At 34.8% G+C, this 14,716-nt stretch overlaps 2 protein-coding genes and 1 long non-coding RNA gene across 4 annotated transcripts; 2 read left to right on the forward strand and 1 right to left on the reverse strand.

Annotated features, from left to right (window-relative positions):
- Positions 1-759: 759 nt before the first annotated feature.
- LOC148844615 (calcineurin regulatory subunit CNB1-like) lies at positions 760-1,155 on the forward strand. The gene has a single exon (XM_088954217.1). The coding sequence runs from the start codon at positions 760-762 to the stop codon at positions 1,153-1,155; it is 396 nt and encodes a 131-aa protein (XP_088810343.1).
- An 8,492-nt stretch (positions 1,156-9,647) lies between these two features.
- Positions 9,648-10,678, forward strand: LOC148844616 (uncharacterized). Its single transcript, XM_088955101.1, has 2 exons — positions 9,648-10,216; positions 10,452-10,678. Exon 1 carries the CDS (start codon positions 9,737-9,739, stop codon positions 10,160-10,162), a length of 426 nt encoding a protein of 141 aa, XP_088811227.1. The 5' UTR covers positions 9,648-9,736; the 3' UTR covers positions 10,163-10,216; positions 10,452-10,678.
- Positions 10,679-11,095: 417 nt separating this feature from the next.
- On the reverse strand, positions 11,096-11,966 carry LOC148844617 (uncharacterized). Of its 2 annotated transcripts, none has more exons than XR_016102283.1 (3): positions 11,634-11,966; positions 11,443-11,483; positions 11,096-11,340 (listed from the first exon to the last, which is right to left on the reverse strand). It is a non-coding gene; the product is annotated as an uncharacterized LOC148844617 (long non-coding RNA). The 2 variants fall into 2 exon arrangements; XR_016102282.1 differs by having other exon boundaries at positions 11,660-11,806.
- Positions 11,967-14,716: the final 2,750 nt, after the last annotated feature.

Genomic DNA, 14,716 nt, shown 5'->3' on the forward strand with positions numbered 1-14,716 from the left:
ATTGGTATGTTATTACATTTAGAAAAATGGGCTTATGCATAGAGTAGGGTATTTGACATTTTAAATGTTTATAGATATATAGTGGAATTCAGAAATTTGCATTGGGCCTGTTACGATATTAACGCATGTTCTTGAAGAAGAGTTTCAAACTATCAATGGGTCAATCTGTAGGACGGATCCAAACCGACCAAACCGATTATAACAGCTATATTCCGAGAAATTAATTAAAAGAGGGAAGTTGATTGGAAAGATAACAGAAAATGAAAAAAAAAATCATTTAAAAATAAAGATAAATTTGTGATAATCTTTTAATGGATTCCATTCTTTATATTTAATCGATTATAAATAAACATGTTTATAATAAAATTACCCACTTTTTGGATTCAATTAATGCCATGCCACATGTTTAAAAGGGGAGGACTCTAACATGCCTTTAACCATGGCATAGGCATATGCGATGGGTGCGTAGAAGTTAAAAAGCGCTCGTCCTCGTCCGTCTGTCCGACTGTCCCCTCCCTCACCCCGAAGAAAAAGGGAAGGAAAAGAAAAGGTTACCGGCTCAAATGATGACAGATGGAATTCTGAGGATGGAAGACATATACAGACCTTCCATTTGCCCAACCAACTCCCTAAGATTGGAAATGGGCAAATAATCCAGTATATAATGGAAAAACATGCACCAAAACAGCTGAAAACGAAGAGTACTGTGTGTCGTCCATCTCCGTCACACATCAGGCAAACGCAGCAGCAGAAAAAACAATGAGCGTTGCCCTCCTTAGTAGCCAAACATTGAGAGACTTCGTTGAAGACAGCGAGGCCTTCAACAAATGTGTGAACGAACATTTCGCAAAACTGGACGAAAATGGTGATGGAGTGCTTTCCCGTGAAGAGCTAAGGAAGGAGTTCGATTGCCTGTTGTCATTGGGGAAGGAATCGAGACCAGAGGACGACCTGACCACCCTCTACAATATCGTGTTTGATATATTCGACAGGGACCATAGTGGGACCATTGACCGAGAGGAATTCATGACTGAGATGAAGGAGATCCTGCTCGCCATTGGCCGTGGAATTGGTGATTTGCCGGTTCAGGTGGCACTGGACAATGATAGCTTCCTCATGAAGGCCATTGAACATGAATCTGCCAAAAAGGGTTGAAGAAATTTTATGTAATTCTTATGTTAATTTATGATTTCTCGTGTATGCACATAAATGTTAATTGAAGGCTTTCAGTTTCAGCTAATTAATTGTAAGTTTGTAACCCTCCATAATGATTTTGCATCAATATAAATTAGAGCAACAATTAATGTCTTTAATTTGCCCCTTTGATTGCCTTCTTAATTTCTCTCATGAGTCATGACTTACTTTTTTTTTTTTTTCTTTTTGTCTTTTTGAAAAAAAAAGGAAAATGAAAAAACTTAAATATTTACACAAACCGCATTGCCAGTATGAATGGCAACGGGAGGGACGGGTATGGGGCAGGTCACCCCCTCGCCCCTCCCCATCCCTGTCCCGTGGCTAAAATCCCTTAACCCATCCCCGACATATCCCCGCTCTCCAACCACTGAACTTGGGGATGGAGAATCCGGGACATATCCCCACCCTGCAACCAGCCAAGCTTTGTTGAAACTTGAAATCCCAGGTTATATAGATACTGAGATAATTGAAATCCCAGATTATCATCTGTTCATTTATTCAATGGCCTAAATGAGTTAATGCAGAAAGTATTTTTAGAGTAATAAAATGGATACTTAAAAATAAAAATAAAGATGGAAAAAAAGAATCAGGCAATTAATTATATTTTCAAATGAGCATGAAACATCATGTCAACTGATTACAGCTCATAAACATAATAAATACTTCTAAACATAGCTAACTTTACAAAATTTTAGAGGCAAAGGTCAACAATTGCACACAAAAAACATAGATGTTGCTACCTATAAAGTATTCATGAATGGAAGGGATTAAAGGGAAGAAGACTGGGCCACAAGTACATGCATTATAATAAATTAAAACATCATTATATTATTTAACTGCGTTCTATGATACCTAATTTTTCTTGCACACCAGGAATACCATAAAGAAGATCAGAAGAAGAAAAACAGAGTTCCATTAAGCTTGATAAAAGTTGAAGAGGTTTCAGATTTTAGGATAAGACTAATACAAATGCATGGAAGTAAAAACATAAGAATGCAAATTGTGGTCCACTGTTGCTTTGGTTTTACTTTGATTAGTTCATGCAAGAAAACAAAACAAGGCTAAAAATAAAACAAAAATGAATCAAATTTACTCTGAAATCATTCGCAATTTAATATGAACAGAATTACAATCTACCCAGGTTTGATTAGCTTCAGGTTTTGTTATGTCATTTTCTCATTTTGGCTCCAAACAATTGTCATTTCAGCTACCAGCCTCCAGTGAAGTGATTCAAGTGAATGTTATAGCCAAACACACTATCCGTACACAATTTAATATGAACAGAATTACTCTTTATTTCTGACCTGATCATGGGTCGGGTTCAGGCCGAGCTTTGCCTCTTTATCAATAGAAATGTAGGCCCAAGCCCGAGCCCAACCCGACCATCAGGCCTAGATTTTGAGTTTAAGTCATGCCTTTATATAAAGCTTGAAGTCCGAGCCCAAAGCCTAATCTGTATATTAAATGTCTTATTTTCAGCGTACTTTTATAAATTAATATTAAATTAACTTAATAATTAATTAATTTATATTTCTTAATAGTAAATTAATATTTATTAATGATTTAAAAAAACAAATATATATTATATATATTTATTATATATAATTTAAATGTTTTTTTATTATATGTAATAGTATCGGGTTGGGCTTGGGCCTGGGCCAAGATTATTTGAGAAAGCCCGAGCCCGAGCCCGCGAACCTGAAATTTTGTCCAAGCCCAAAAAATAACAAGTTGGGCTCGGGCCTGGGTCAAGATTATTTGATAAAGCCCGAGCCCGTGGGTCTGAAATTTTGTCCAAACCCAAAAAATAATGGGTCAGGCTCAGGCCTGGACTGGGATTATTTGAGAAAGCCCAAGCCCGAGTCCGTGGGCCTGAAATTTTGTCCAAGACCAAAAAATAACAACTCAGGCCAAACCGGACCATCAGGCTACCCAGCCCATGAACAAGTCTACTAATAGGCGTATCATTTAATAGAAAATTTTATTTAGAACCAATCAGTCAAAAGACTCAAAGCGGCTCAATTGGAGTTCAGGAAGCTCTTCGTGCAGAAAGAAACTTTGTTATACACCACTCTAGACATTTTTTTTCATTGAACACAACCACCATTTTTTCCACCAACTTCATTATACACCATTCCCAACGACTCGATAAATCTATATATAAAAAATATAAAATAAATCTCCAAACTTATAAGGTTTAAATACATATTGTTGGATTTTAATCCCATTAGAGATTAAATCCAATGGGGTTTGATTGGTCAATTACATGACAAAACACACTTGCACACATGTTTTGAAAAATAACTTTTCTCTTACTACAATTAGTTTTTAACTTGTCCCACATTGGAAAATTACAGAATTGTTTTGGGCTTTTCAATAGGAGTTGATTTACACTCCTTAGATATAAAAGATGAGAGTATGGAGGCTTGCTACTGCGCAATGTGTGTGCACTCGTGTGCGCGCATGTATGCAGTGCAACAAGGCACTTTAGAAGCACACTTTGCTTACCGTTGATAATTTATTTATAAATACATTTTTATATTATATTTTATAAATGTGTTATATTATTTATTTTTTATAAAAAACATGTATATAAATGACGAAAATAATTAAAAAATTGTATTTTTTGTTTTTACTTTATTTAAATCAGTATTTTTTATTTTTCTTTTAATAATTTATTAATTTTTAAAGAAAACAACTCGGATCAGATTCAAATATACCCTAATTCTAATCCAGTCCGATCGATTTGCATCCCTTATTTATGGGACTACAATCTAATTTTTGGTAGGGGTTGGCTTGGGAGAAGCTGAACTATCGATTGTGCTCTAGGAAGAGGAAGAGCAAACAACGAAGTGACGAGAAGTTTGGAAGTGAGAAACCCAACATACAAAACCTAACTCACATATGTCTATATATAAGGGCATTATTGTGATTTACAATCGGGTCGGGTCGGGTTCGGGGATTTATGTGCAAACCTCATCCCCTTCCTGTCCACAGTTCGGGGCAAAAGAAAAACTCTCAAATTCAATTCATCCCCGTTTAAGGTCGGGTAAAATCTGCCATGTTCGGGGGATCAGATCGGGAACCCGCTTTTGTGGGAAAAATTGCCATCCTTAATTACCAGGGCTGGTCATGTCATTAAGTGCCCTTTTAGGAGGACTTTCACATAGCGGCTCCTAGTGTGGTATGAGCTGAGAAACCCAGAAAGCTGAAATGCTATAAAGCTACGTTTGATGAAAAAAAAAAAAAAAGGAAAGCCAAAAATAGGTTTATCTAAATCATAAAATCGACTTTCCGATATATCTCAGGTAGCTTCTCTGAAGTGGCTCAGTCAATGCAGAAGTCTTCTGAAGCGGGTTATCTAAATCATAACCTATATCAGATTATTAAGATCAAGATTATCACCAACTGCAATAAAAAAATTAAAAAAAAAAAAAAAACAAACAAACTTTTCTCTCCAGACTTTCTCTCAGCCAGATGTAATCAACCCAAAGGTTATGATTGGCGTTTCTCTTTTATCTTCTGATATAGGTTATATCTGGTTTGATAATAAGTGAAAATAAATAGGGAAAGTTTTTAATAAAATTTGTGAAATTCCATTAGAACCTTCCCTCAATTTCTGTTTCTTTCAATGGATATGGTTTGCTTGATATAAAACTAAAATAGTTTGTGTATTACAACAATCTAGTTGGGTGTGCCACTGAACAAAAAGGAATGACGAAACAGGAATCGTGCAGCTAACCCCATATAGTTGCGAGTTGGGAAGGTTTAGATGATGATCATGATCATGATGATTGCAATATATTAGTAAAACTAAAAATTTTATTGAGCCAAAAAGCAAAAATTTGGTATTAATTACTAAGAAGTTTGTATGGTGAAGTTACAGGGCATGTCAGCTTGTGTTCATTTTGGTTTGGGAGTTGTTTATTTGATTTGGATAAGTTTGATTTCTTTGAAGTAGAGGGAGAGGTTTCTGATGGGTTTTTCTTTTTTTGGTGAGTGATTTTTTATCACCTTTATTTTTTTTCTCTTTCCTTTTTCCTCATTTTTTTTATTTAGGTTGTATTTGTTTGAGGTGTAAATTGAAATTTTATACCACAGAAAAAAATGAACTAATTTAGTGATTGCTGGAAATTAAAATCAATTGATTTTGAAAATTTACACCTACCTTGTTTGGTTGTCAAGGTGTAAATTGGGTGAGACGGTGCAGAAGAGGAGAAGACGATCTACAAAGGAAGAGGGAAACAGGGGAAGAAGAAGAAGAAAAAGGAGGAGAAGAGAGAAAGAGAGACAGATCAAACAAAATCGGAGGGGCTGCTGCAACTACTTGACTCGGTTGGACGATCTTGACTTGGTTGGACGACCCAAAAAAAGCATAACAAAATCCAAACAGCCTATCATTTCATATCGGGCACGTTCTCTTGACCTCTTTGTTATGTCTCACCTCGCCACCAAACCAAACCCTTGAAAGTAAAAAAACCACGTAACAAGCCCTAAAACACGATATCCACCATGAATGACAAAGCACACAACTTCTAGGCCACAGGGGTTCAGATTTGTTAGTGCAACTGGTTGCAGAGACGGTGACGGAAAGAGAAAAAAAAAGGGGGGAAGAAGAAGAAGAGAGCGAAAGGTTATTTTTTACATCGATAATTTTGATGTATTTATTACATCAATTATCGATGTAAATAAAATTCAAAATGTAATTTTCAATGTAAAATTACACGTTTATCAAATGCCAATAAAATCGAACCGGGGTGTAAAGTTTACCCCAATTCGATTTTCCACCCCAAACAAACGTAGCCTTACTATCAAAAAAATGGTTGATTATAACCAGTCACTCTGCACTTGGGGCTAATGATACTTAGTTCCTTGAACTTTGTTTTGTGATAAAGATCCCCCTAAACTTTTGGATTCAAGCACTTTACCCTACCATTAGCATTCCATCCATCATCTTGATGGATTATTTCTCAAAACACTTCTTAAATATCAAATTACCTTTATATTCTTTTATGATACCAGTTTTCCCTTTTAATCTAGCTTTTCTAAAAATCATTTATATGTTTCTCTCAATATTATTGCAACAAAGTTCATCTTGAGAACGCCTTCAAAATAATTTGTGCTTTAAAATGGTTATTTTCATCGTTTTGGTATTTATTATAATCAACCAATAGAAATGAGAATTTGATAATTTTATTTTTATAGTTTAACAGTGTAAGTAGATTGGGGCAAAGTGTTAAAATCTAGAACTTTATTTGGTGGGGCATACAAGGTTCAAGGGGTTAAGTGTTACACCCCCACCTCGTAAAGTATATGGTAGTTGTATGTATAATTAACTTAAAAATTTGTATGACTTTCCAAATTTCAAAAGAAATTAGAGAACAAAGAAAAAAAGGATACAGAGGCAAGGCTCAAAATATCCATTTTAACTTAGCAAAAAAATCCACTATAAGAGTCGTCAATACTCTCATTAATAGAGTTGGGTCATTACAATTTTTTAAAGCCTGGATAACTAATGTAGCATGTATTGTGCAATGAAAGGAGTCACTAAAATTAAAGAGCTCAAATACATGCATAAGATTTACACACAAGAGTTAAATATCACCTTTAGCCTAAAAATTTTAGTCATTGAGTTAATGGTCAATCTTTATATATAAGTCTTTTGTATTTCTTTTATTTTTTCAATACAAGACTATTCACCCATACATTCATATCTTTTTTATATTGAATATACTATCATTGAGTTAAATATGCATCCCAACAATCTCTCCATCACATCTTTTTTATATTGAATATTCTACCTTCAAATGATAATTGGTATCATATCATTAAGTTTGACATGCACCAACTAAGAGCCCTTTGCTCATACAACCATAGAGGAAACAACTATGGAATCACATTCTCATAGGTGAAACCATCATAAGAGATCAACCACTCTTTCTTAATACATAACTAGAGAAAGTCAACAAAGCCATGGGAGCCATCAAGTGCATTTGTCAACACCTATATACATCCTAGCCTTTAGCTTTGACGCCACTGCTAAGCCATAAGATATTGTCAAAACCAAGGAATTCAAACACACACGTAGGACCTACACACATGAGTTTGACACAACATTTAAGGTTAAAGTTTGATACAAAAGTTTGGCACAACCTTTAAGGTTAAAGGTTGATATCACACTTTAAAAATTTGATACATTATTGTGTAATAAAAGAAATTATCAAAATTGATGAATTCAAACATATACGTAAGACTTGCACACAAGAGTTAAGCACAACCTTTAATACCACACATAAAAGTTCGATACCACTGTTATGTGATGAGAGAAATTGCTAAAATCAAAGATGTTAAACACACACATAAGACTTATACACAAGAGTTTGGCACAACCTTTAAGGTTAAAGGTTGATACCACATATAAGATTTTGATAACACTATTGTGTGATACGAGAAATTGCCTTGGCATAGTACAACACTTTTTTAACAAAAATCTAATAACTCTTCTTAAAGGTGTGGTGGTGGGAACTGATAGTGGAGCTCGAAACCACTTCACTTCTAGGACTATCTAGTCTGCATGCCAATCGAGTCACTACTCAATTGGTCCTTGCATTTGTTTTCTTTGTCCAATGTGGGACTCTTCACTCCATACATTAAGACGTGCATCCCAATTTTCAATTTTGATACCACTATTGTGTATAGGGGCGGAGCCAGCTAGGGGACCTAAGGGAGCCATGGCCCCCCTATGGCCCAAAACCCCCCACATTGTCACCCCCCCCCCCCCACCCTAATTGGCCCCTTCATAAAAAATTCCTCGCTCTACCCCCTAATTATGTAATGAGAGGAGTTGTTAAAGACGGGGGAGATTGAATACATGGATGGGATTTATATAGACAATCCTTATATATAAGTCCCTTGTTTTTTTTTTCAATATAAGACTCTTAATTCCATATACTCACATGTGGATCCAGACAACACATTCCCTATTAAATTACCAAATAAAAAACAAGAAGAACAAGAGTTTCAATAAAAATACCCTTTCGGTACACTATTTTTTATTCTCTAGTAAATAAGTTAAATGCAAGAAAAAATTATGTAAAACAGTTTGGCAATCTACCTAAAATTATTCTCCCCTCACCAAAAAAATTATATAAATCATTAAATATAACACAAGTATACATGACCATAACTAAACCAAATCACTTCCCCTCACCGAATGAAAATTCTAGTTCCTCTGACCTAACAAAAATCAAATCAAATCAAAAGAAAGGTAGAGACCCAAACCACCAACAAACTTTCAAGCCAAAAAGGCAAAAAAGAGAAAGTGTATTTTTCACTTGAAACTTTCAATACAAATTTAGAAACATAATTCCTATAAACATAGTTCGAAAGGGCAAAGGCGCTGAGTTATTGTTATTTATTATTATTTTAACACCCATAGACCATAATCTATTTATCTCTCCACTAGACAATATCCTCGACTTCTAAAAAGAAACACAAAGACAATATTCTGGTAATATATCTACAAAGCTGACAACCCAATATTGCCTATACCATTCTTAAGGGTAGGGGTGTAAACAGATCGAATTAGAATCGGATCAGGCAATATCCGAATTTGAATCTGATTAGAAAATCCAATATCCGAATTCGATTTGATATCAGATGGATATTGAAAATTAATGTTCAAATTTAAATCCAATTAAATATTCAAATATTCAATTCAATTCAAATTTGATTTATTAATTATTTTAAATAATTAATAAATATATAACATAAATATTTTATTGATATAAAGTATATAAATTATTTATATAACCTAATTATTATATAAAATATTTTATATATCATATATAAGAATTAAATAATCGGTCAAATTCAAATATTTATTGAATCAAATCAAGTCATATTCAAATTCGAATCCAATTAATTATTCGGTGAGAATAGGATATCCGAATTCAACCAATTAAATATTCAAATTATCTTAATTCAATTCGATTATATCAGATATCAAATTCAAAATTGAATTTTTAAATACTAACACCCCCTAGTTAGGGGATTAAAAATTGGAATAGGGTGCCCACCACTCATCAGCCCCTTGTGTATTCCTTATCACAAAAGTGGAAACCACAAATCGAAGACAATTAATTAATGGCCCCAAATCCTCCGCCTATTTTCTTTCATGATTTTCATCAATGCTAATGGCAATGTACTCTACTACTTTTCAACGTTGAGCCTGTCAATATTGCCATTTCCCAACACCCCCCTTCCTATCTCACCGCAACTAATCACTAAGTTCGTGCTACACCTGCAAATCTGCAATTACAAAGCCACGACACGAATTCCATTGGACTAAAATACACCCCCCCCCCCCTCCCAACACGGCCATACACTAAAAGACAGACATTTCTGCTCGAATGTCGAATTTCAATTTTCCAAAGATAAAGCATCACCCAATAATAAAAACAATCAAACGCTCCGGCACAAGAGTAAAACCAACTGGGTGCCGTGGGCTTTCGGTGCTAAAACTTGAAAACAAGAGAGAAGGATGGGAATTGTGATAATAGATGGACCCACTGTTCGATCCTTCGTGAACGAGGAGGACATATTCAATAAGAGCGTGGATGAGCGGTTCACCTCCTTAGACCTCAACGGCGATGGTGTCCTCTGCAGGTCAGAGCTGCGTAAGGCTTTCGAATCCTTCCGACTCATCGAGACCCATTACGGATCCGATGTGGCCACCCAGCCCGACGATCTCACCCAGCTCTATGATGCCATCTTTGAGAAGTTTGATTGCGACCGCAATGGAACCATCGATCGCGATGAATTCAGGTCCGAGATGAAGAAGATCATGCTCGCCATCGCCGATGGCCTTGGCGACTCACCCATTCAGATGGTTATCGAAGACGATGACAATAGCTTTCTCAAGAAAGCTGCTGACCTCGAGGCATCAAAGATAACGCAAGCCTCATGAAATCATATCACCCCCCGCCACTAAATCCATCTGTCTCTCTATCATTGCATTAACGTGAGTTCTCTGTTCAGTCTGAGTCTGTTAATATACATGTTAAAAATGTTTTGTTTGTCCTTTGAATGTTTTCTCTTCTGTGGAGGAGGAGATGTTTGTTTGTTTGGAATTCATATTCTGCGACGGTAATTGATCTTGCACGTTTTTTCTGTCGATCACTACTTACTTGAAACAATAATAATGCATAATTGCTTACTTTTACCAACTCCTTTCTTTTGCTGGGTTTTGATAACAGCTGAATTGCCGATCAATCTGTCATTGAACCAACAAACCAATTAGTATCGTCAAAGCTCTATCGGTTGTTTTCACGGTTCTGGTTTTACATTTCCCATATAAGCGTGGGGTAACATAACCAGTATGGCTCGGAGCATGAAAAAACATGGAGTATTGAAAAGGTAGTTTTAACTTTTAACCATGTATTTATAATATATAATCATGAATATATTATAAAATTTAAAGAAATTTTTAAAAATTGATTAATAACAAAAAAAAATACAATTTTAATATGATTAAAAGTAAGTTATTTAACAGCTTTATAAAGTGTGAGACATTTGAAAAACGATTGGTAAAGTTCAAAAATGATGAAAAATTTAAACCTCTAACCCATAAACCACCCCCCTTTATGCAGACTGGCCATCTCCAATGACCTAAAATCATCCAAGAGATCACGGGATTGTCACTGACGCAACAGAGCAGATATAATGCCGTGTCTTCAGCTTTGAAAAACCACTGAGCCGTAAAATATGGCTCTCCATCGGTGGTCTCAAACAGTTCAACTATCTTCCCTATGTAATTAGGTTTCCCGGGTTCCCCCTGAAAACACAGTATTAAATAAATTGAAAGATTAGTGCGTATCATTTTTCCTCGCTAAACATATAATGCCATGAATTTCAGGCCCAAACACCGGAATTTTTTCTGTTGTATTCATCAAATTTGCCTGTGTTTTGAATCCCTCACACATTAAATAAGCCTCGGCATTGTCTATATCTTCGCAAATGAAAAGGTACAAGAAACAAAACCTCACTTTAACATAAGCATAATCATTCAGATTGAAAATGCAGCCGTCGACCTCTGCTTGTGTGTAACGGCAGCGGGCAAGTAGTACCTCCTCATCACTGTCGTCTCTGAATAACCAAATCATATATTGAAAACAAGTAAGAGATGAAAAAAATACCAAATATAGCTGGTTACCGAGTATCGAGTAAAAAAACACAATATAGAATTACTTTTTAGAGCTTCCAGACCGACCGTTCTTCTTCTCTGTTTTCTGAAAAATAAAATAAAATAAAACAATAAAAGCTTCGTATCAAGAAAAAGTCACGATAAGAAACCGCGAAATTCAGAGGAGATACAGACAAATATGAGCAGAAGAGGAAGTTTTTAAGGAAAATGGCAATAAGAAACTGGAAATACAGACAGATAAAATAGAATTCTTAGTCGAACCTTATTGTCGTATCTCTCTGGCCACCGTTCCCGCGCTTCTTCTAGCGGAACTGGTTTCCCGTATAAACGGCTCACTAAAACTTCTTTCGCAGCTTTCTTCCCCTTTTTTGTAGAAGAGGATTTTGAAGCACTCGCTTCTCCATCCTTGGCAAATTTAGATGATATTCAAAAGATATTTGTATCTTTTTCCAAATGTTATTTAACAATTAATTAATTAATTAACAGTAGGTAATAGATCGACATTTAACAATTGTTCGCATCTTAAACATTGGGAACTATAGTGGCACTAAACCTAAACCTAAAGTACAGGAATATTAATCGAAATTTTTCCTTATAATATGTGTGTGATAGATGTCGGGACTCAACTCTCAAGGGAGGGAAATAGAATCAATATTGGGTTTAGGAGTTTGAAGGCGGGAAACGGAATTTTGGGGGCTTTATGAAGTGAATTAAAACCCGCCAAAGAGGTCCGGTCCGTACGCACAGGGCTGTCGCCTATCAGGCCAAAGTTTTCAATCCACCGTCAACCCCAGCCGGTCAGACCGATCGACCATGACCCATTCATTACTCCGGCTGTTCTTCATGTCACGGGTTGCAACTTGCAAATTAAATTTATATGTATTTCTGTCAAAATTTGACACAAGGATATAATTGAAAATTTGCTGGAGATCTTGGCTGAGAAGTGTAATCTGGCTGCTTGGATGACATGGATTTTTTTGTTCAGCTTCCCACATACAACGCTATTTAATGTTAGAATTGGAATATTGCTCGAGATTTAGGTTTGAAGGGTTGTCACCTCGGCTTGATGCTTATTACTACGAAAACGAAATACCTAATGTTAGAGAATTCGGGGCAATATCTCCAATAGAAAATTTTCCCATTAGTACCATTTATTTTGGTCTCTAAATTTTAAAATGCGATTAATTTAGTATTCAAAACTTTAAAATATGTCAATTTAGTATCTATTGTTAATTAATTGTTAAGTGGCATTTGAAAAAGACACAAATGCCTTTTGAGTGTCATCTAATTTTTTTTATAAACCACCCAAACGTTAACAAAAAAATTAACAATCTCAAATCATTACTTTTTCTATCTAAAGAAGTTGGGGTCATATTTCAGTAGGCATTCTGATGACCCCAACTTTTTTTAATAGAAAAGGCAAAGATTTGGAATTGTTAATTTTTATCAATGTTTGGATGATTTATAAAGAAAATTAGATGAAACCTGAAAGGTATTTGTGTCTTTTTCAAATGCTATTTAGCAATTAATTAAGAGTTAGTTAAAGGTAGACATTGGATTGACATGTTTTAAAAGTTTGACTACTGAATTATCGCATTTTTTAAGTTCAAAAACCAAAATGACACTAAATCCAAAGTATAGGTTACTAATTGGGAATTTTCCCTTAAGTTAATAATGCAAACTGAATGGCTCAATAAGACATAACATGAAATAAGGTGAGATAAAATTATATGTACTAGTATCCTTAAACAAGGGCCATAACTTTGCATTCCATGATCATATTGGGGTTATCTTTCTTTATAACGTGTAAATTTTTGCAATCTATGTGGTTTAATGCATCAAGCTTGGCCCATTATTTTGGGAGAATGACAGTTCAACCCAGGGTCAGAATTTTTAGGCCCAAAGTACAGTTGGGGTGGGTGTCAGCTCAGAATTGATGCCAATTCACGGGCCAGCATTGATGCATAGAGTAGGGGTTTTTGACATTTTGAATGTTTATAACTCTATAGTAGAATTCAAAAATCTGCATTGGGCCTGTCAATACTTTTCTGCATTATTTTTTGTCCAAAAAAAAATTAAAAGCCCCTTTGACTTCGGATCTAAATATTTAATTTTTAACTTATAAACAAAAAATTAAAACTAAAATAGAAATGCAAATTAAAACTAAATATAACATTCATATGCTACATGCAAACTACGGAGAGAGAGAGAGAGATAACCCGTTTGACCCAAAATTTTTAACCATGAAACCACAATCCAAGGGAAGAAACGGATCGACCACTTGATTAGTTGTTAAAATACTCTGACATGATATGGAGGATGTTATTGAAACTAAACTAGTAAAAAGTAGTTGCTTTATTCCAATAAAACACAAATATTGAATGGCGACAGACGAGCCAAAACTAAACAATAGTTGAATTCCTACCCACAAGGCATACATATTTGGCGTGTCAATGCTATGTTGAATGTCAATATCTATGCTTCAACTGTTTAACATACATGTTACATTCAACAACTTTTTCTTGTACGAGACATAGGTCACGTTTGTTTGCAATGTAAACACCGGGTCAGTGTAATTTGCATTCCGCTTTGTTGATTCATATGGAAAAGATATGATATCCAAAAAAATAACTGACCAATAAATCAGAATCATAAATGTGACATTGAATATAGTATTATGTATTAAAATTCATGAGTGGGTTTTGATTGATTAAAACTTTTTCCATATCTTTTTCTGCATCATAGATTTTTTCCCACTGTCTTCCTTATGTTTTCTAGTGGTGTATTTATACATCATAAATAGATGTAAAACTCTTCTTAATATATACATATATATATATATATATATAATTTTTTTTTTTATTTCAACAGTCATGTAATGTTAACACCAATGTAAAACTCTTTTCTCTTGTTTTTCTGCTTCTCACCAGAGGTGATACAACAACCATTTTGTCTGCCTTCCTCCGTTGTTGGAGTTACCGAAGTGGAAGTGGAATGAGAGACAGCATTGATTATCTTGGCCCTGACTTGCTTTTGTGATTTTCTTCTCCCCTCTCCCCTAATGTGGTTTTTTTTTTCATTCAACCATTTTAAGGAATTAGTAAATATGTACATGCATTTGCACATGATAGTATCTCCAGGACAAAACTATATATAATTCATTGACAGTTTTTTAACTATTATAAGTGAACAATTTATTAGTTGTTATAAGTGGACAGCTTTTTAACAATTATAAGTGGGCAGTTTTTGAAGTAAGAGTAAAAAACATATATGCCCTTTTTAATATCTATTGTATGTTCCTTAGATAAGGGATAAAAA

Source organism: Nelumbo lutea, chromosome 7, assembly GCF_056320005.1.
Source record: "Nelumbo lutea isolate HS-2025 chromosome 7, American lotus-T2T, whole genome shotgun sequence".
Lineage (NCBI taxonomy): Eukaryota > Viridiplantae > Streptophyta > Magnoliopsida > Proteales > Nelumbonaceae > Nelumbo > Nelumbo lutea.